A 24493-nucleotide genomic window follows, 5' to 3' on the forward strand; every position below is an offset into this window, starting at 1 on the left:
TTTTTCATTAAGACAAATTTGTTGCATGTAAAATAAAATTAAAATTAAAAAATAGAATTATATTTTTATAATAAATATAACCTAACCACAAAATATTTATTTATTGCCAAATGTCGTAAAAAGACCAAATCTTTCATAAAAGTTTCACAAAAGTCCTGACCTTTCAATTTTGTCGATTTTGGCCAAAAATATATTATTTGGTTTCAATTGTGGCCAACTCTCAATTGATTTCAATTTGCCTATGTGGCGCCTACGTGACATGCACATATATTGAAAGGTCAGAACTTTTGTGAAACCAAATAATCCATTTTTGGCCAAAATCGACAAAATTGAAAGGTCAAGACTTTTGTGAAACCAAATAATCAATTTTTGGCCAAAATTGACAAAATTGAAAGGTCGGGATCTTTGTGAAACTTTTGTGAAAGGTTTGGCCTTTTTACGACATTTGACCTTATTTATTTGGTTTAATTTTCTTTTTGGTATGATATATGTTATTATATTTTAAAATTAAATTTGTGCCCCATCTCAATTTTGGGGGTGGCTTCGTCAATGCGCATATGTATGTATGAATAAACAAATAAAACAATAAAATAAAATACTTTAAAAACCATGTGAATTGATAGATCAGCACATATTAGCGACTTAACTTGCAAAACACTATAATGGCTAATCGGAGGACAGTTGTCCGATTAGCTCTGTGATACTTAAATCGGTATTGAGAGTACACTACTAAAAAACAGCCATTTAGCGATGAATTTTTCCGTCGCTAAATGGCTAAATTCCGTCGCTAAATATCTGGTCGCCAATTTTGCAGCGACGGAATACTTTTTTTTTGCGACGGATTTAAAAAAATTTGCGACGGATTTTGAAATCCGTCGCTAATTTTTAAAAATAAAAAAAAAATATTTTTTAATTAAAATCGTAAAATGAAATATTATTTAAACGGTCAACCACAATCACACACCCGTCGGCTATACAACACACACCCGCACTGACCCGCAAATATCGCAAATCTTCCAACTTCCGAGTAGGTCACCCATTCTTCACATTACTCCCATCGATTCCTCTTTAACTTTGTAATTCCCCCGCGAGTGACTCCAACTTATTCAACTCAGATTCTTGTTTTATATTTATGTATATTATATTTAAATATAACAAAAAATAACAAAAAGATACTCCAGCAATTTACTCTCTTATTATATAAAATAATTATTTTTTCATACTAATTATTTTTAGATAAAATAAATTATTTTTAAATAAAATAAATTATTTTTTTAATAATTATTTTAAATAAAAACAACAAATTATTACTATTACACTTTACTCCCACATTCTAATATTATAATTTTGTTATAAATAATTATTTTTAAATAAATAATTATTTTATTAATAAATAAATATAATAAATAATTTTTTTAATAAATTGTTTTATAATTAATATTATTTTAATTAATAAATATTATTTTAGTAAATATATTTTTTAATTATAATTTTTTTAATAAAAATAGTACTTTTAGCGACGGATTTAGTAATCCGTCGCTAAAAGTAAGCAATAGCGACAGATGTGGTATTCCGTCGCTAAATGTATTACTTTTAGCGACAGATTACAAAATTCGTCGCTAAAAGCGAAAAACAAATTGGCGGGATTCAATTTGTTTTAGGATTTAGCGACGGATTCAAAATCTGTCGCTAAATCCGTCGCAAAAATCAATTTTTGCGACGGATTTCAAATCCGTCGCTAAAATCCGTCGCAAATCGACTGTTTTCTAATAGTGGTAAGGGAGCACTATTTATAAATTATAATTGTGTGTTTAGCCATATCTTAAATTTGAAATTATTTTCCAAATACCTGTTTTTAGCAAAGTATTTACAGTATTTTGGCCTACCGTTTCCTTATTTCCTACGCTACCTATTTTTTTTCCAAAGGTAAATCTATTGATGAAGATAACAATACAAGAGTGAAAGTCATATGACAATAATTTTTTTATATGATCTTTCAAGATTAAGCAACCAATAAAAGGCAACAAACGTGATACAAGCAAAAATTAGAAAGAAGTCTAATCATGGATCCCGCAAACTTAAAAACAACGATAAACCGTCGGACGGGGAGTTCGATCTTCTTCTTCCGATGAGACGGAAAATCCGCTTGAACCGTTGAAGCGTAGTATTTTTGCCAACCAACCATCTTCATCATCTAGATCTATAAAGTTAAAAGTCACAAACCTCCCAATTTTTAGATCTACAAAAACTTGACTTTGAAGAACGATCAAACACTAAAAATTCTTTGTAGATCTAAAAAATCAAAGCAAAAGAGGTGGTAAAGACCTTAAAATTTATTCCAACATGATAAAATCAAAAAAACCCAACTCAAAATTAAAATTTTAACAAATATTTATTGAAATAAAGAGTAAATCTATACTACTTAGTAATATGGGCGGAGAGAAGATGATTTTCCGGCTAGCCGGAAAGATCATCTTCTCCCACCCTCAAAAAGATGGAGAAAATGGAAGTTATTTCTAGAGAGAAGTGAGAGCACAAATATTAGAGAGAGAGAGAGAGAGAGATAAATATTTATTTTATTATCGCTACCTATTTTTCTAACTTATTCATAAAAGTACTCACTATATATAGAAGTTTTATCTCATTTTAAGTTAAACTTTTACATAATTATTCATTTTTCTCTCTATTCTCTCTCAAAGTTCTCTCTTCTTTTCTTCTTCTTTTTCGTTTGATTTTCAGTTTGTCTTCTCCGGTTACTGTTCTTCTTTTCCGTTCGCTTTTCCATTCGCGTTTCCGTTCGTATACTTCCGATAGATTTCTCGTCGTTTTCTCGTTTATCTTTTCTGTTCGCGCTAATCTGTTTGTCTCTTCCATTCGCGCTATGGATTTCTCGACTCGTTTTTAAATTTGTGTGATTTTTTAGATTTTTTGTAATGATTTATGGTGCATTTGTAGTAATTTTATAAAATATTTACGTTTTAGTGTATTTTTGGTGTATTTATAGTGTATTTCTGGTGTTTTTCGGGATATCTATGTTTTTAGTGTATTTTTGTCATTTTGTAGTATATCTATGGTGCATTTATAGTGTTTTCATGGTATAAACCATAAAACACTACAAAATGTCATAAATACACTATAAATAGTCTATATATACACTGATCTTACTCTATAAAAAGACTATAAAAACACTATATATACACTATAAAAAAAATTCAGGAAAAAAATCTATAAAGAAAAGAATAAAATATTAAAAACTGAAAAATAATGTGCAATCAGTCGGTTCGGTCAACCGAACCGAAAAAACAGAAAACCAAAATTGAAAACCGAAAAAGGTATTTGTGAAATTAAAAAAAAGTATTTTTCATAAATAAAAAAAGTAAGAAAAAAAATCAAAACTTGACAGGTAAAAGTGTAAATAAGTTACCGAAACATGTATTTCAGAAAATTGCCACTCAAATTCCTTATACGGTATTAATGAGAGAATATCTTATAGATTCTAAATAAGAAAATGATGCCTATTTAGCGTACGAATTGAATAAAAAAATTATTTGACTTGTGAGCTCATTTAGAAATGAATCTCTTAAATATGATTATCTTTCTTGAATATAGAAATATGATTCCGAATAGAAATATATTTTTTAATTGGATTTCTATCATGAACAAAATATATGATGCGTTAATCAAAATTGAAAAAAGCAGTATTTATAAACTTTAAAATAAAAAATAAAAATTAAATTCTAAAATAATAAAAGTGACAATTTAGTAAAGTATGCATAATTTTCATTTATTAATTAAATTTATATATATATATATATATATTACGTTTATTTAGTAACTGATGTATTTAATTTTTAGTAAATAATATTGAAATATTATAAATTTAATAATTTATCAGTTTTTTAATTATCTAACTCAAACAGATGAATAAATTTCTATTCAATAAGATAATGTGACAATAATATTTAAAAAAATAAGGCATTATCAACAGAACAAAAAAGAGTTGGCTTTTTGTAGAAACTTTTTAATATTTTTGAGTTATGAAAACTCAGAGAGAAAATTAAAAAAAAAAAATTTATTATCTTAAATATCATTTAATTAAAAAGTTATTAGATAGGGAAGAAGTGACCAATACACGCAAAGTGTAAAAATGTCAGGATGAATATTGGCTAACATATTCTCACCTAACAGAAAATAAGATTCACCTCCAAATTTCATCCAATAGGAATTTTTATAGCTATTCCCTCCATTCTGAAATAGTTATCGCTTTATAGGGAGATTTTTCTTTTCCATAATACTTATCACTTTATAATACCAAAAAAGCATTTATTACTATTTTTTCACATATATCCCTCATTAATTCATTAAAAAAATACAAAAATACAAATAAAAAGTCATACTAATTAATGTTAACAAGTTTTAAAAAGGGCTAATTTAATAAAAAATATTTATAATTTTAGACATATTTACTAATTTTTTAATTTGTGTGAAAATGACTAAAGCGGCAACTATTTCAGAATGAGGGAGTATTTTTGTTAATCTAGAGACAAAATAAAGAATGAAAATAAAATAGGAATGAATTTAACAAAACCTGTAAAAGATTGAAATATTATAAAAACTAATAGTCTTAACAACTACCTGTCTTTATTTATTTATTTTCAATTGCATCATAATATTATCAATCGGTCAATTTTATTTTATTTTATATATTTGATTTTCAATAACACACTAGAACATCAAATTAAACTCTTTTTATTTGTATAACATTCAAAATGAGCCCTCCATATTTATCAAATATGCTAAAGATTCTTTGATGTTATAAATTACATAAAAAACCATCTTCTCCGTAAAATAAAAAATATGATATTAAAATTATTTTATGTAAGTTACTTAAAAATTTCTCAAACTCTATCACCGTCTCTCTCTAACCGTCGCCTCCTCCCTCGAAGCGTTACTGCCCGCCCGCCCTCAAACCTGCCGATGTCCTTCATGGGAGGACGAGCAAGAAGGTCTGCTTGTCCTCCATAGAAGACAAGAAGCGGCGAGTGTGACTGATCCGACGAAGGGGGTGGTGGATTTGGAGTTGGAGGCATTGACACATGTCGGTTTTTAATTTATCTAATTTTTTATAAATTTTATAAAATTAATTAATCATATATCTAATTAATATTTATTTTAAATTTATTAGAATTTTTTAAAAGATAAATGACTTATTTGAATTTTTATAATTGTAAAAGAATATGATATAATTGTTAAAATTAAGGTCTAATGTTTTAAAAAACCCCGACCTTTTAGCCCTTTTTCAATCATACCGTGACGTTGAAAATTTGTCAATTTTACCCTATTTTACATTTTTGTGTTTCAATTGTACCCTAAAAAATTAAATTAACGTCTTTTTCGTTTGGAAATTTGTTTGAAACATTCTCCATGTCTAGCATATATTAATTGTACGTTTTTAAAATTTATTTAAATTTAGTTAAATTAATTAAGAATTTAAGTTAGTGTTAATATGGTTATGGGTTTTAGTTAGTTTTTAAAAAATAAAGGACTTATTTGTACTTTTTGGAATAAAATAGAATTTAATTTCATATTTAAACTTAGTTAATTGAATGATTTCATCATTTAAGTTAAAAAATTAACAAAAATTAAAAAATTGGGGTACAATTGATAACGGAAAATTTAAAAGTGGGTAAAATTGACAAATTTGCAACGTCGGGGTGGAATTGAAAAAAAATTAAAGGTGAGGGTTTTTTGAGTGATTAGGCCTAAAATTAAATATCTTGAATATTTTTATTTTTATAATAATAAAATCATCTAATTTTTTAATTTAAGGTGTTATTGAAAATTAAAAATACAAAATATAATAAAATTGACAAATTTATAAATATATAGTGCAATTAAAAAAAAATTAAAAGTCAATAATGTTTTAGTATATTAGCCATTTTATAATGAATTTTGTAGCAATATGATATCAATGACGTGACAGTTCATATTTGTTTTAGTGTCCCACATATGTATTCAAGTGTTGGTAAATATTTCAAGATCAAGTTTGTCGGACTTCAAAAAGATATGCTAATATTTGTTAAGTTTCAAAGTGATGCATAATAAAATTTTAAAGGCCTAATTATTTAAAAACCACTCATTTTATAATTTTTTCATTTATACCATGACCTAGGAAAATTTTCAATTGTACCCTATTTTCGATTTTTATGTTTCGTTTGTACCCCAAGAGTAATTGTTTTGATAATTTAATTAATTTAAAGATGAAAATATTAAAAATAAAATACATAAATGATTAACATTAACATTTTATTAGAATGTAGGTTAAAAATGAAGGACTAATTTAAACTTGTTTTTAAAAGAAAATAGGTCAATTCAACTCATTAGGTAGAGATGAAACATAAAAATCAAAAATAGGATACAATTGAAAATTTTCCTAGGTCATGGTATAAATGAAAAAAAGTTATAAGATGGGTGGTTTTTAAATAATTAAGCCAATTTAAAAATGTGAGGTTGTATTTACAAATATTTCTAAATATAATTAAGGCCATCCACTTTATAAGTCTAAGAGAAAACAACAAAAATGCCAAAAAATTGGGCTCCAATTACACTAATTGCCATTTAACTAATTTATTTTCTATTCATGCCACAAAACATCAAAACTTTACATCCATGCCATTCCAATAGGAAAAAGACACATAGTCCCTCTTTCTCTTTCCCACGTGATCCATTTTTCTTTCTCATGTGTTTCTCTTTCTCTCTTTCTCTCTTTCTCTCTCACTCCCTTGCCACGTGGTCCCCCTTTCTCATACACACACACACACCATATGTCTAAATAATTCATTTATATAACATAAATTTTAAAAACAATATTACTTTTAATTTTAAAAACTTAAATTTATTAAATTAAAAAAAAATACATAAATACACAAATAATACAATTTTTATAAATTATTTAATTTTTATGCCATGTGTAATTATATATTATGATGTATCTATTATGTATAAATATATATCATGATGTATCTATAAAGCACATTTTAAAAATGTATCTATCATGTATAAAATATGTGTTGAAAAATGTATAAATATAAAAATGAATCTATCGAATTAGTCGTTTGATTCAATTAAATCGATAAAAATTAAAGATAAAAATTAAAAAATTTAATTAATTCGGTTAATTAAACTCCAATTTAGTACATGTAATTCACTTTCTCGATCAAAAGATTTTGAAAAAGATAAATTAATCCACCTACGTGTCTTTTAATAATTTTTTTTTGAATAATAAATTAATAATTATCTGATATACCTGAGATGTATCGAAAATGAATCAAATATGTATCGAAAATGATCAAATATGTATCGGAAATGTATCAAATATGTATCGGAAATGTATCAAATATATATATATATATATATATATATATATATATATATATATATATATATATATATTAACAAGAAAAAATATTTTGAACGATCAAATATATATCAAATATGTATCGGAGATGCATCAAATATGTAACGGAAATGTATCGAGGATGTATCAAATATGTATCGGAAATATATGTTTCGGAAATGTATCAAATATGTATCAGAGTTGTATCAAATATATCTCCATCATTTTTGTAATTTTTTTTTCTAATATCTTGAATATTTTTTAATTTTTTGACAGTATTTGTATAAATATTTTTCCGAATAGTTATAAAAAGCTTCTATTCAATAATAAATGGAAAAAAATATAATAAAAACATATAAAAAGCATAATTTTAAAGTTTTTTAATTTTTAAATTAATTGACATGTCTTCTCCAACCTCCAGCTACCTCCACCACAACTACCACCCAATATCATAACTAAATAGTTAAATTATACTCTATAATTGAAAATTTTAGCTCATTAGAATGAACAATTAACTTTATACACAAAAGCTAACATTAAGAAAAAATAATAATTTCAGAATACTTCACCATCTTCTCATTCTTCTCTTTTAACTCTTATACATCCTGTCAAATATTTTTTCTTCAACAATTAAAAGCAGAAACATTTCTGGTACAATACACCTACCAAAAACAATTGGTTGAGGCTTGAAAAGACTCCACTATTTCTTTCATGCCAATGGCTTGAGAGGACTCCACTATTTCTTCACAGTAGAAATTTTGTAGCTACTGATATGGACACTTTTTATTTCTTAATAGATTTTTTTGGTAGTGGGTGGTTTGGAGGGAATGGTGGGTTCATCAGATAATAATAAAAGTAGCACTACTAGTTTAGGTGCATATTATGGCAATTAGTGTTCTTAATCAGTTGCAATTTTATAATAAATATGTATAATGGTTATTAGCAGTAGCAAAGTGTGGTATCGTATAAGAGGAGAAGGAAAAGGGAACGGGGAAGCAAATCAGTTAATGTAGGTGGAGATTTGGACACATGTAAGTTTAAGGAAGATGGCAGTAAATGAAAATTTAATGGGTTTTGTGCTATTAATTGAAATAATAATGCTAACAAAGAAATAACTCTAACTAAAATGGCAATTGGTGAAAAACAATTGTGGTTTATGATTTTTCTTGTTATTTTCTCTAAGTCTAATAATAATCTATTAGACTCCATCATTAAACATTCATTACGAAATATCTAATAAATTGAACTTTCTCTAATCTGCACTAAAAAAAATTTAATAATGGGCCCATATATTTACTTTAAAAGTTGAAATTTGTTCTAAATGCATGTGAGTCCTATATTTACTTTTCAAAAGTTAAAATCCTATGATATGACAATGTATCATTCATAATAATTTCATTTTAAATCATGGATGACCTACCAACTAATAATATAAAAAGAGACTTTTACAAAAATATATAAAAATTCAAAAATATTATAAAAATAGATATTGACTTTTTGTTATTTATAAAAATATTAAATTGAATACAAAATATTTATTAAAATATCAAAAAAACAAAAATTAGTTATAAAATACGGTATCTATTGATATAATTTCAATATATTCAAAACTTAAGAATTAGAGAATTTAAAAACAACATTAAATTTTATATTGATATAATTTCAGTATACTTTCGGTGTATCGATAATAAATTATTTATATATTTTCATACGTTTAATTTTAGTATATTAATAATTTAATTTTAGTATACAATGTATTTTGTATAATGTTTGTTTAATATTAATAAAATTTTGGTATGTTTTGATATGTATACTCTTAGTATAATGTTGGTATAATTTAATATTTTTTTAATTTATATATATTATGCAAACAAATTTAGTATACAAAAATTAACATTATGCATACCATTTTTTTAAAATTATTTTTTATTTTTTGATATTTTTATAAATATTTTTAAGTTAATTTGATATTTTGTAAATGAGAAATATCAACATCTATTTTTATAATTTTTTTTTGGGTAAATGGTGTAATTTTCATATAAAAAATATCAAACAAAATACAAATATTTACTTTTTTTTTTGTGACGAGAGAACTCCCGGCGGAGCCCGACCATTCTTTTTAGGGCAGAATCTGACCATCTGGGTAAACTCTCGGGGAGGCTAACCTTGGCATCCCCTGTCTGGACCTCCCACTTAATATGAATTTTTTAATATCTAATCCACAAATGTTTTCAATAAATTTTATTTGTGGGATATGAATTACTCCCTCCGTTCTTTTTTAGTTGTCCATTTAGCCAAATGAATTTATCTACATTTAGTTGTCCATTTAGAATTTCAAGATAACATTAGCTATTATCTTCCAAATTTAACCCTTCCTAATAAATGACTCCATAACTCAATTTACAAAACATTTATTATATAGTAGGGTTATATTAGTATTTACTTCTATTATTTAAGACAAAAATCCCACTATCTTAATATGTGTAATTTTAGCTAAATGGACAACTAAAAAAGAACGGAGGGAGTATCTTTTATAATTTATCACTTACTGATATAATATTGGTATAATTTTAATATTTTTTTAGTTTATAAACATTATGCACATGAATTTAGTATACATAAATTAACATTATGTAAATTTTATTTTGTAATAATTATTTTTTTTGGTATTTTTGTAATTATTTTTAAGTCAATTCGGTATTTTGTAAATGAAAAATATTAACACCTATTTTTATAATTGTATTTAGTAAATGGTATAATTTCCTCATATAAAAAATATAAAACAAAATATAAATATTTATTTTTTTATAGTTTATTAAATTTATAATTTATAATTTATCACTTACTGAAATGTCACTACCATCGCTTCCGAATCCAACTCCACCACCCACTTTCTGTGTTAAATTAAGTCTTACATTTAAAAGTCATTTTCTGAAGAAGAAAAAAACTTGAATTATGCAAGTTTTTTAAGAAATCAAATCATATCATGAATTGATAAATAAGTCCATTATTAGAAAGAGAAGGCATTCTGAGAAGATATGATTAGCTGTCAAGATGCCAATTTTTATTTCGTCTATTATTAAAAAGAGCAAATTAAATGTAGCAGGTCACCTACTAACCACCTCGTAGCATTTAAAGAGACTTTAAAGAGAGTATGGCACTCAGTATGCATGGTTTACCGGGGAATTGCTACTTTTAAAACTTTTAATCGGTTATAAAGTAAAAGTAAATAGAATTTAAATGTTTCATATGGTAAAAAATTTAAATAAATTATTTATAAGGGTTTGTTTTAAATTTTTTTCAAATGAAAAACAGTACAATCTATAAAATTGGGTACAATTGAAATGTAAAGACATGCATATAGATATAATTGGCGATTTTATAATATTATTTTTTTAGAACATTAAGTTAAATATTAATGTGTATGTTTAATGCAGGAGTATTTCTATACAGTCGACCCTCTGATAATTAATACACATGTTAGATCAAAAATTTATTAATTATTAGAAAGGTTAAGTACATATAAAATCACTACCTTTACACGAAATTGCAAAAATAACATGACCTTTAAAACGTGGCAATTCAGGGCACTACCTTTCATTTCTTTTCAAAAACAATATGGACATATTTTTAGTGCGTTTTTGCTGACGTGGCATGACACGTGGCCAGTGGCGGAACCACGCTTAGGCTCGGGTGTGCTTAAGCCCGGGCTGGAAAATGATATCAATATATTTATGTACTAATGTGTAGCATTTAGCACTTTGGCTTAGTGGTAGAGAGTTTGTCTCTGACTCTCTTCATTTACTGACCTAGTATCGATTCTTATATGTCTTATATCATCCTAAATTTCCTATTATTTTACTCTTTTTCTTTTGCCAGAGCCCATTATTTTACTTAAATCAAGTAAAATTAATCATTTTAATACTCTTTGATAATCAATAATTCCATCTAGCGCCCTTAATTTAAGACAATTTAAAAAATTAAATCTTTATTCTCATAAAAATTATTAATGTAAAACGATCCAGAATTAACAAGTCATACATATTTTTTTATTCCAAATCACGAAATTGAATTATTTTATTTTTTGTACACTAATTGGAAGAGAGAAATAAGTTGTATTGAAATTATTTTAAAATTATAAACATGTGCATATTTACGTTAAAATTATTTATATTTTACATATTAATTAGCCCGGGCTGGAAAAAAATTCTGATTCCGCCACTGCACGTGGCACTCCCATTGAGTGTCCAAATCAGCAAAATTTTATCTAAAAACGTGCTCATGTTGTTTTTGAAAAGAAATGAAAGGTGATGCCCTGAATTGACACGTTTTAAAGGTCATGTTATTTTTGAGAATTCGTGTAAAGATTGTGATTTTATATGTAATTAATCCTTATTAGAATTATGAATTTATTGAATTTGTATAAAAAAAATTATAAAAGTTATTTTAAAGCATCTACATTGATAGACTTAATATTAATATTATATTATAAAAAAACTAACTAAATACACTTTACAATGGGTTAATGTTAAAAAAAATCACGAACTTTACATGTTTTTTCATTTAATCACGAAGTTTAAATTTTGTCATTTTCATGCACAAACTACCACTTTTTTCCAAATTCATACACGGCGTTGAGATGTCACTCATTAATTGGTGTTAAATGACCTCCACCTCAGCGATTACACCAACGAAGACGTGACACCTCAGCATCGTGAATGAATTTGGGAAAAAGTGGTAGTTCATGTATGAAAATGACAAAATTTAAAATGTGTGATTAAAATGAAAAAAATATGTAAAGTTCGTGAATTTTTTTGACATTATCCCCTTTACAATCACTCAATTTAAAAGAAACAATTTTATATTCAATTTAAAAAATATCAATTGATATCAAAGCAAAAAATAATTATTAAGAAGTTGTATTCATAAAGTAAAATAATTTTTAATATTTTTTATACTAGAGATACTTTACTTACTTTAATTTGTTTATCTAATAACTTCTTTTAAAATTTCTTAAAAGAATAAGAAAGTTATAATTTGATGGTATTTTAACTTCCACTTTATGAATTAAGGTTAGTATTGCCTCAAATAAATCATCAATTGTTATATATTTCTTAAAAAAATCTCTCTAATAATTAATATTCATGTAAAATATATTTTAAATTTTATTAATTATTAATAGAATTATTAATTATCCGACGTGGAACGAAGTTGGTTCTCTCAATTTTCTATTAATTATTAGAATTATCAATTTATAGAATATTAACTATTAGAGGGTCGACTGTACTTTCTTCATTTGCTTTGTTTAATTGAGAAAATTACCATAATTATTGATAATAGATACGATCTCATAGCTTATAATCATGTATGTTGATTAAATAATATTTTATAAATTTTTCAAAAAACATATCTTTTAAGTACACACAAACCAAATAATTAATAAATAATTCTAATTATATTTTAGTCAATAATGTCCTTATATATAAATAAAAGTGTTTGACAATTAATAAAATATCTTGATCACAATGAAATGATAACATTTTGATAAGCATAAATAATAAATAAAATTCATAATGCAACTTACGTTAATTTTGTCAGGCTAGAATATAAGTTAAACAGACTTTTTTTCCGATTTTATTAGAATTTTTTTATGAATATTTTATTAGAAGTTCATAATGCAATCATACAAGAGATGAAGAAAAAAAAGTTCATAATGAAATTATACAATGAGTAAAAAATGAAAGACCGAACCTAAGGGAATAATGAGTTGGTAAGGCGCTCTCCTAATTTAAATGAGGTCGTGATTCGAACCGTATTATATGCAGCCGTTTGAAATCTGAATTTGGAGTTTAACTCTCCCAAAGGACCTACCTGCTTGAATGAGGAAGTAGTCTGAATATGGAATGCTTAAAAGGAAGTAGGCCAAGGTGAAGTCCACTCTTCTAATTTAGCTTGTCTGCACGTGTCCCTTAAAAATAATGTCTCGATCGAAACAGTGAGGGTCTCCATTGAGACATGCTTCCATTTCAGCCTTCTCGTTCAAGACAAAGAGTGTTTCTTTCGAAATAGCATCAACTTCAATTGCTCTTGATTTCAAGTGTAATTGGTCTCGATCGAGACCTCTCTTGTTGATAGGAGTGAAATATTCCTATCGGTTCGAGTCTTTTTAGCATCGCTTCGAACGTTTTATATGCGTTTTTAAAGCAATTGTATGCCTTATTACGTGTATGTGCAATTTCAGGTAATCGGAGCGAATATGAAGGTTTTTGGTCAATAAAGGGCGAAGTATCAAAGAAATCTAAAAGACGGAAGCTAGAACGCAAGATAAAAGAGACCCAAGGTTTATCAAGGTCTCTATCGAGACAAAGGAGTACAAATCGAGAAGCTAGTTTTTAGGCAGGTCTCGATCGAGAAGGCTCTTGTACTAAGCTTCTCGATCGAGACCATGGTCTCCAAAAGATACCGAGAGCAAGCCAATTTTGGGTCTCGATCGAGAAGCCTTCTTACAAAGGCTTCTCTATCGAGACATGTAGAAAAACCTGGAGTAAAATCTTTTTGGGTCCGTGTGCTAGTGGGCCCATTTTCCCCTTTTGGCCAAATCTTTGTACTAGTGGATTTGTCATTTAGCCTCTTTTGGCTTGGCTATATAAGGCCTTTTATGTTTTCAGGGTAAAACATTCTACACTTTTAGCCTCAATCCTAATATAGTACTTTTTATTTCCTTTTGTAGAGATCTACAATTGTTCTTATTGTTCTTGAGAAGTAATTTCCAGATTTTAGTTTTCTTTATGATTTTTCTTCTACTACAAGTCTTATTATTATTTCAAGCTTCATTATCTAGTGAATACTTTTATTTACACACAAGCTCTACTTAAGGTAATTGTCTTTCACTCATTATGAATAGCAATAGATGTTTAATGTTTGTTGATAAATTAGTAATTCTTGTTATCTTCACCATGGTTGGCTAAACCCATGTTTGGGGGTTAATTTGAATCTTAGTTGTGTATGATTGGGTTAGGGTTTTGGGGTTGTGTTGATTGTTCTAATTAAGGAGCCTAAAGCTTGCTTAGATTAGCTACCTAAGTATTGTTCTTAAATTAATTCTCACCTTGAGAGAGGGTTTATTAGTTGGATTTGTTAATTAGAGACTTAATTAGTAACACCATGAGAGTGGGTTAGTAATTAGGTGGCCTATGAGTTGTGATTTATTTGTTAATTGCCTATATTTGCGTTTAGTGCTACGAGAGTAGGTTAAGCTCGATTAGTCGCAGTTTTGTAACTCTTTGAGGCTCGAGAGAGCGGGAGTTGCGGTCTTAGAACACTCGGTCCTCGTTTAGAACCCTAAACCCGATACCCTTGATTGCATGACCTAGGAGGATTATTAGCTCCCAAACCTCTTTATCACTTAAATTTCGTTAATTATTACAGTGTTTACTCGTTTCTTTAAATTAGTAATTTGTTAATTCCTAGATTAGCATAAGTTGTTAGTAGTTGGTTGATTGGTTAATTAAGAAAAACACTCATTCTCTTGCTAAACGAATTGAAGATCAAAATCTAATTCACTCACTTTGAAACTCTCATCCTTGTGGGTACGATAATCCGGACTTATAGTCCACTATTTACAAGTTGGTAAGTAAAATTGCTAACACCTGTCTCGATCGAGACATGCTTTTTGAGCTTTGCTTCTGCCTGTGGAGTCATGGTCTTAATCTTGACATCTGCTTTTAAATTCGAGACCTACTAAACTTCATGAATTCTACTGCTTTTCGGCTCAATTTACTCTGTGTTTGCTTCCCTTAGACCTGAAACGCTTCGATACAAAAATAAGCAACATATAACTCGAAATGCACACAAAGATACGGTAAAGTGCTACAAATAGACTTGCAAAATAGGAGTAATTATACTTCTATCAGAGCATCCGGTGAAACAAATCGGGTAGCCGACGAAAGAATGATGCAACAAATTTTTAGTGGACGACTGTGATTTTGCATTTTTACTTGCAGGTATTAAAATAATAAGTCGGAATTAAAACATGTCCTAACTCTAGAAAGTAGTAGACACCGCATAAGACTAGCAAAAACATCAACAAGCAAAAATATGTATCAAACACAGAACAATCGTAAACACTTAATCAAATCCCAGAGTCAAGTAACAGATAAGTTTTAACCTTTTCTTTTACAAGAAAGCGTGGCCTATCATTAAGAATGATTTCTTGAATTTGTTTGATGAATTTCATAGAACGGGCTATTTTCCTGCCGGTCTCAACACAGCTTTTCTAGTTCTTATTCCAAAGTTGAAAGGGGCAACTGATATTACTGATTTTCGGCCGATCAGTCTTATCAATGGGGTCTTTAAGCTTATCTCAAAGGTGCTGGCCAATCGACTATCTCCTCTTCTTCCATCTCTTATTTCTGAGGGTCAGTTCAGGTTTATCAAAGGGAGGAACATTCATGAGTGTCACATGATTGCATCTGAGTTGATTCATCTTGCTCATTCACGCAAAAACCAGGTTTTTGTCATCAAACTCGACTTTAAAAAAGCTTTTGATTCGATATCTTGGGCTTTTATTATTAAGATGCTGGCTAAGTTGCAATTTCCGAGTACATGGTTAGCATGGATTTCTTCCTTTTTCAAGACATCTCAGCTTTCCGTCCTGGTTAATGGAAGCCCTACTAATAACTTCAGTATGGGCAGAGGTGTCAGACAAGGAGATCCTTTATCTCCTATGCTGTTTGTTCTAGCGGTAGAGGGTCTCAGAGCTTTATTAGCTAATGCTGTGAGTTTGGGTTTGATTGATGGTCTGCATATCGAAGGTCTAGCTGATCCTATTTCTATTTTACAATTTGCGGATGACACTCTTTTATTTTTGCCAAAAAACTTAGATATGATTAGAAATCTTTTGAGGATCCTGCGATGTTTTGAATTGGTTTCTGGTCTTCAGATTAATTATCAGAAGTCTTCAATCATTGGTATTCATGTGGATGATTTTTCCCTGTCAGAGGCTTCTAAAATTCTTAATTGTAAGATTGAGAATTTGTCTATTTCATATTTAGGCTTGCCTTTATCTCTAAAGCCAGTAAAAGCTAAAGATTGGGACTCAGTGATTAGTAACTTCTCTTCTAGTTTGGCCGGTTGGAGGGGAAGCCTCCTGTCTCCTGCGAGTAGATTGACGTTGATTAAGTCCGTTCTCTGCAGCTTACCCGTTTACTACCTGTGTTCCTTTCAGATCCCTTGCTCGGTTAGTTCTTCTATGGAACAGATTATGCGTAGGTTTTTATGGACTGGTTCAGTTAATAAACCAGGCTTCAGTAAAGTTTCATGGCAGGATGTTTGTCTTCCGTTTTCATCTGGCGGATTAAATATTCCTACTTTGAAGCTTAAAAACTAAAACCTTCTTCTTAAATGGGTTTGGAAATTACGAACAGCGGATAAAGAATCTATTTGGTTTAATGTTGTTGCTTCTAGTTCTGGGCTTCAGAATTGGTTCGATATTGAACTCTCTCCAACTAGGGATTTGTCTCATCAATGGAGAGGAATTCAGAAAGTTTGCGTTATTGATGAAGGTCCTTGGAGCTGTTTCTGCAAAGGCATTCAAACAGCCATTGGAGAAGGAAATCAAACTCGGTTTTGGCTTGATTCTTGGAATGGGAATGATCAGCTATATATTTTGTTTCCTAATCTTTTTGATCTCAGCAGACTCAAGGCGGGATAGGTTAGTGATTTCTTTGATTTTAATGAACAGCGTTTTACCTTTCAATGGAATCGTCGGCTTCAGTTAAACGAACAGGATCAGCTGCGTTCACTGCTGAACATTACTTCAGGTCGTCTTCCACAGCAGAATCACGATGACTGCAGCAGCTTCTATGGTAAACTGCAGTATAATCCAGCAGTGTTTTCAAGTCAATTCTTTGCTGCGTACTCTCAGAGTCATACGTTAACAAATGCAGGGAGATTCTGGAAATTTAAAGCGCCGCCTCGCATTCTCTTCTTCACTTGGCTTTTGGCTCGGGATAGGATATCATCGAATGTCAGTTTGCTTCGCAGAGGTATTCCGTTAATCTCTTCAACTTGTTTGTTTTGTTCGGAAGAAGAAACAAGTTTGCATATTATCCTCCATTGTCGATTTTCTTGGATTACTTGGAACGCTATTGTGAGTTCTTGTAATTTAAGTTGGGTGGCACCTCTGTCCTTACATGATTTTTTCGATTATTGGAGTTCTCTTTCTCACCACCGGTATCGCATTCTTTGGCAAACGTTTTGGTTCTTCGGCATTTGGGAAATTTGGAAAGCTAGAAACAAGCGTCTATTTCGTCATGAGATGGTGGATCCGGATTCTCTAGCTTATTTAATCATTTGCAAGTCTGTTGCTTTTTACAAGGATAATAATCCGGGTTTTGTTTTTTCTGGTAATGATGTCTTTAGAAATTTAGAATTCTTCTGTAATTTTGTTTAGTTTTGCCGTCTTGCAAAACTTTTGCCTCCCACTATTGTGGCTGTGCTATTATATTATCATTTACCAAAAAAAAAAGTAACAGATAAGTTCAATTGAGTTACCATCTTTTAAACATGATCCGAAAAGCCATTTCAAATAACTTAGTTAAAATCATAAATCAAGTTAAAACCAAATCATACGCCCAAGTAGCGGTGAGCATCGGTCTGTTCGGTTCGGTTGGAATTTTTTCGGTTTTTTTAGTTTTCGGTTTGGGAAAATCCCAATTCAAACCATTCTTTATTTAACCAAACACCAAAGTTTTTTTAACCGAAAAATTTCGGTCGGTTCGGTTCGGTCTCTATTATTTTATCGGTTTGAGTTTTTAAAAGCCCATAAAAAGTTAAAGTAAAGCCATATTTTTCAATAAAAAGTTAAAATAAAGCCCATTATTTTTAATAAAAAGTTAAAGTAGAGCTTATAAATAAATTATGACATAACAAAACAAAAACCTCCATTAATAATTACAAATATTAGGATTTGTGAGTTAAAAAAACTATGTAGTTCTAATATATTCGGTTGGTTCGGTTTTTCGATAGGTTCAGTTTATGAAAACTACAAACCAAATCAAACCAAACACCAAACTTCATATTTTCTCGTATATAAAACCAATCCAAACCATTTTAACCGGAAAAATGCACCAAACAATAAATTTCGGTTCGGTTCAGTTCGGTTTTTTGGTTCGGTTCGGTTCTTGCTCACTCCTACGCCCAAGGCTCCAAACATGTAAAAACTGATTATAAACAATAAATGTCAAATTAAACATGTTATATCAATAGGTATATCATTCCAATTATTTTATGTGATTACAACAACCATAACTCATGAAATCGTCATTTCTCGCAAAATTGCCTAGGACAATAGAATGCATACAAATGTGTCATAAAGCCCAAACAAATCAGATCATAAACCAATAATCCTTCAAACATATGATACACATCAATAGATACAACATGTCATCTCAATTTCACAAATCCGATCAATCAACAACCTAAATCATACATTCTAGGCATAAACATACAACAAGGAATTCATAAATTATAAGGATAATACATCATTATCTAATATTGATGAACAACAAGGTAAAACAAAGATTAAACCCAAAGGATAGGATCTGGACCGAAATATGCCAAGCCACCAACACTCCAATGAAGAACACGAAGGATTCACCTAAAATCTTGTAAATGGAAATTTAAATCACATTCAACATGTATGAAATCAAATTAAGACATGAGAGATTGATAGAAACAAATATTTTTAGTGTATATACTTATTTTAGGGATTAGGAGTCGAAAGAAGGCGGATTAGGTCGAGGTAGGGATATATTTGTAGACTTTGCAAAATCTAGTAGCGCCCGCATTGCGTCCGCGACATGTAGCTTGTGCCCGCAACATCCAAAAACAACCTTAACCGACGAGATTTTAGTAAATTCTCTCCGGAACAATATATCTGAAGGGGTCCCCGATCCGATTGTAAAATTGGGAGATATGTACGTTTTACTAAAACATGATAAATTTAGAAAACACTCGAACACTATTTCGATAAATACCCAAAAATAAATCCAATCAACATCAGGACTCCTGGGATACATATGAGACACTTAAAAAGATACTACCAAAGTATCACAAGTGTTACTTCTAACATATAATAATTGAGAATCAAGTCGGAAATATAACAAGAACATGGCGGAAAAAAAAAGAACAACGAATGAAAAAAACCAACCAATTTATAACGGATATCAAACCGACAATTTAAGTTTGAAAACACGGGTATTACACTGCAGAATAGCAGCTGTAGACTGAACTAGTGGAGCAATAGCTGAAGAATGGACTACCGGAGTAGCAGCTGCAACATGGACTATTGGAGCAACAGTTGTGGAGTGAATCTGACCACTTCGTGAAGCTTCATTAAAAACCCATCCCCCTGATTTCTAGTAAATAGCATTTGTAGTATAAATTATACTATACTATATATAAAAGCACTTAATCTATACTATATATAAAAACACGGATGGAGGGGGAGGGGAGGACAAGCAAATTTACTAAATAATCCTTTTCAGTTTATTATTAAATAAAGGTTTTATAGTCATTAACTAATTAGTTATTTAATTAATCACTATTATAATTAAAGTGCTAATTAGAATAGATAGCTAAATTATCTCCAATTTACTTTTTAGTATGTGAAAAATAACTAAAGTGTCTCCAAATTAGTAGGAATACATATCTTTTAGTTTGATTGAACTACAAAATAATAAAACTCTATTTTATCAATATATTATTATTTAAATTTCAATCTTATTATTTTTAAAAATATTATTAATAAAATTAAGTTAATTATTTAATTATGATTATTATAAAGTCAAAAGAAGAATAAATTCAGTATAAAAAAAAAACCTAATATATTATATTTACTTTTACAAATTTTTTTAATTAATTTAATATTAATTATAAATAAAAAATTAATATAATTATAATAAATCTACTAATATATACATTGACGAGTTACGTTACGAGTCACGTGCATAGCACGTAATGCGAAACTAGTGTTATAAAAAGAACAAAAAACCTAATTTCACATAAATTCAAATAATACTATAATTTGCTATTAAATAATTCTTTTAAATAAAGTATATTTTTTAAACTCGTTTTGGGTTCGTCACGAGAAAGACGAACAAGATCGGGTTTTTGAAAATTAATTTTTATTTTAAAAGATAATTATCGTTTTTAAAAAAATATTTAAATTTAATAAAAATAATTAAAATTTTGCGTATATTAATTCCTTAATTAGAAAATATTAATTATTTTTAATATACACCGGAGTCGGAAAAATGTGGCGTGGTCGAAGGAGTGTGGCGGTGAATTTTTTATTTTTTGATATTATAATATTAAAATAAATTTTTATTATTATTTGACTTTATGGGGAAGAGAGCTTTTTGTTATTTTTATAACATTAAGTGCTATTTAAAAATTATACTAAAATAAAGTATTAAATTAACAATTTTTCAAGTGAAAAAGTTTTAATTTAGCTTTTTTGAGGATAGAATTGGAAATCAGAGTTGCAAATTTGGGTGTATTGGACAATATTGCAACGTCGGGATTAAACTGAAACTGGACTAAAAGGTGGAGGTCTTTTTAGTGATTAGACCTTTATTAAAGGCTAAACCCATTTTGGATTCCTAAACTATATGATTTTAGTTTATTAAGTCCTTTATCTATTATTTGCCTTTTTCATATCCTTAAATTTTTACTTTTTATTTATTGGGTCCTTAAGTGCAGATCCACTTAATGACCACCTAAGGACCTAACGAAGTACTCCCTCCGTTCCAAATTGATAGGCAGTTTAGGACAAACACAAGTATTAAGAAATTTAGTAAATCTATGCAAAATGAGTAATTTTATAAAAACATATTACACTTGTCTTTATTTAATGCAGTGTTGACTTTATTTCTTAGTGGATTTTGCTCTCTTTTTAATGTAATATATTCTACTCCCTCCGTCCCAATAGAGTTGTCCACTTTGCCTTTATCACACAGTTTAAAAAAAGCAATTATTGTTTATAGGTTTTATAAAATTTTCCTTACTTTTCTTGTAATGCCCCTATTAATTATAGGGTCCACTTTCAATTTACTCATAATTAGTGGATTTTAAATAGGGATAATATATGAAAATTAAGTGTAAAATTTAGTTACTTTTTGAAAGTGGACAAGAGTTTTGGGACAAAAAAATTTTTCAAAGTGGACAACTCTATTGGGATGGAGGGAGTAATTAATGAGGGTATATCTGCCATTTAAGCATTAAAGCAATAAATTACCGCCGATAATTTGGGACAAAAAAATCAAAATAGTGCCTATCAATTTGAGACGGATGGAGTAATATGTAAAAGTTTAAGGATTCAAGGAACCAAATAATATCCACTTGAGGATCCAATGGATCAGAAAATAAAAATTTAAAGATCTGAGAAAAACAAATAGAAAACAAGGGACATGATAAATCAAAATTTTATAGTTTAAGGACCCAAAACCTTTATTAAATGGGTAGCTACTTTGTATATATAGCGAAGAAGACGAAAGGATTGTTGCATCTTTTATTCAATCTACCAATATACTTAAAAAAATGGATTTAACTGAGAAGATTGAGAAGGAAGTACAGATCAAGGCATCCGCTGATCAATTCTTTAAAATATTTAGCACCCAAGCTCACCATATTCCCAATATTTGCTCTGAACATATCCATGAAATTGCGGTGCACGAAGGTGACTGGGAAACTCCTGGATCCATCAAGAAATGGAATTATACCATAGGTAAAGCATTTATATATTTAATTTATTATCATGATTTTTTAAGAGATAGTAGTATTTTCTATTTATTTTTAGGATAAATTATTATCATATCCTAATTATTATGTCAAAAAGTTTATTTACTTCTGGATTTTGATTTTCTTTACCATTTAGGTATTGGACACTGAAACTTAGGAGAAAAAATAATAATAAATTTGACCTAATAAATATCTATGACCGGAGTGGTTGTACTTTATTTTATTTCTTTTAATTTATTGAACCCAAAGAACCTGTGCGAGATATATGCAGATGATAAACTTCCAAGTCAAGAGTAAAATACTTACGAGAAACTAAACTTTCACATTATTTTAGAAAAAAATACTAAACATCAAATTTCAGTTTCTCTTTCATAAAGGTTCATTCTTATTTTACTTGCATCATGACCATCTATTTAAGAATATTTATCACGTATTCATAAAAAAGAATATTTATCACGTTGAAAAACATTTTTAAATTACATATGTAATTTAAGATAGGATACTAAATTGCCAAGTTAATTTTTGATTTAATTGTGGAAAATATTTAGATGGAAAGACTATGAGCGTTAAGGAAAGTGTGGAGATAGATGAGGCAAACAAAAAGGTGATATTCAACATTTTGGAAGGAGATTTGATGGAGCATCATAAGAGTTTAAAGTCGACTGTTGAAGCAATTGCGAAGGATGATGGTGGTGCTCTTGTGAAATGGAGTCTCGAATATGAAAAGATGCATGCAGATGTCCCATCTCTTCATAGTTATCTGGATTTGCTTGAGAAGATGACCAAAGATATTGATAATCATCTTCTCAAGCCATGAAAAAGAAGGATCATATCTATATTGATTCGTATTTTATCCAGTGTGTTTGAAAATGTTTGATCATCTTCTTGATATCCGATAATGGATTATTCGAATTCCGAATATATACATTATCGGAAAGTTTGAATAATACCTTTCCACAATTAAATAATTATGTATAAGTGAATAATATTGTTCGGCTTGTATTTATATGTATAACTAAAGTTTTATTGTTTGAATTTGGTGGGTGCTTTATTAATTTGTATTGTTGAATAAAGGGTTAAATGCAAATTCATATACCAAGTTTGACCTAATTTGCAATTCAACATAAACTTTTAAATTTGGCAATGTCGGTAATGAATTTTGAACTTTTGACAAATCGATATACCGATTATTTTCTGGGACAATTTTGCTGAGTTTGAAGCCGGAAAGAACACGTATACTGACACAATGGATTTCAATATTTGCCACGTAATTTGGCACGTTTGCAAGTAGTGTGTTCAGAAAAGTCATATCTTTTTTCTTTGTAATTTAAAATGACATATACATCTCTATCATAAATTGTTTCTTAAGAATTTTCATGTCCAAGTATGGTGGTTTCTCTATGTAGAAATCAATTTATTTGTGCCAAATAATTTCACCATGCAAAATCCTCTAAATAATAATTTTGCTATAATAATCATAATTTATTGCCTTAGGGTTTTGGATTTGATGTGGTGTTCGGCTATGATTATATGATTATCATTCTGGGCTGTATTCTCCTATATATTGTGTTCTTCTGGACAATACATTCTAGATGTGTTTTAATCGCAACCGGCATAATTGTGATAAAGTAAACTAGAATACTACTAAGAGAATATATTTGATGAGAACTAACCTGTCTGAGAGCCATGATTCTTTCTATAAGGCGATTTTGGACTTGAAGCCGTCGACAATGTGATCCCCAAGTTCCCGTATGAATGCTTCGATTAGCTAATGGAAGGCCACAGTATTTGATCGAGCTGGCAGCCCACAACCTCAGAAGCTGTTATAGGATCCGGTTGAGCAACATTAATACCCATAAAAAACTCTTACGAAAATTTATTTGTATTCCAGAAATAAGCTCAAAGCAACGAAAAATTTTAATCAAATTTTAAATCTTACTGAAGTCATGTGGTAAAATCAATAAAGTGTCATCCGTAAATTATGCCGGTCAATGAATGCGAATTCATCTAAAAACCCAGAAAAATTTCGTTCTAAAGTATTTACTATGTTATTTGTTTATTATCTTTTGTTATTTATTTAGCTCTTTACTTTTCATTATATTTAGTTATTTATAGGATAATAATTATATGAAATTCTAACTAGCAAATGAATTAAAGAATTAATAAATAAATTATTTTATAATTATTAAACAAAAGATTATATGGTAATTTTTATTATTTTACCAAATATGTCTTTTAAAATATACTTTGGACATTCTGATCCAGTAATTTTATGATTTGAGACAAATATATTCA

At 28.8% G+C, this 24493-nt stretch overlaps 2 protein-coding genes across 2 annotated transcripts in view; one reads left to right on the forward strand and one right to left on the reverse strand.

Annotated features, from left to right (window-relative positions):
* Window positions 1-24493, reverse strand: part of LOC126681222 (MLP-like protein 28) — a 42377-nt gene that overhangs the window by 6637 nt on the left and 11247 nt on the right. The gene's annotated exons all lie outside the window — the stretch shown is intronic.
* LOC126681225 (MLP-like protein 28) lies at window positions 21962-23233 on the forward strand. The gene is made up of 2 exons (XM_050376711.2): window positions 21962-22184; window positions 22747-23233. The coding sequence occupies exons 1-2, from the start codon at window positions 21998-22000 to the stop codon at window positions 23013-23015; spliced, it is 456 nt and encodes a 151-aa protein (XP_050232668.1). The 5' UTR covers window positions 21962-21997; the 3' UTR covers window positions 23016-23233.

This window comes from Mercurialis annua, linkage group LG5 (assembly GCF_937616625.2).
Source record: "Mercurialis annua linkage group LG5, ddMerAnnu1.2, whole genome shotgun sequence".
NCBI classification, from domain to species: Eukaryota; Viridiplantae; Streptophyta; class Magnoliopsida; order Malpighiales; family Euphorbiaceae; genus Mercurialis; species Mercurialis annua.

Excerpts from the sequence above, each read along its gene's own strand:
- LOC126681225 (XM_050376711.2), top strand. The coding sequence starts at position 21,998 with ATGGATTTAACTGAGAAGATTGAGAAGGAAGTACAGATCAAGGCATCC. Across the intron at positions 22,185-22,746 it reads GAAATGGAATTATACCATAG|ATGGAAAGACTATGAGCGTT; the intron begins GTAAAGCATTTA and ends GAAAATATTTAG.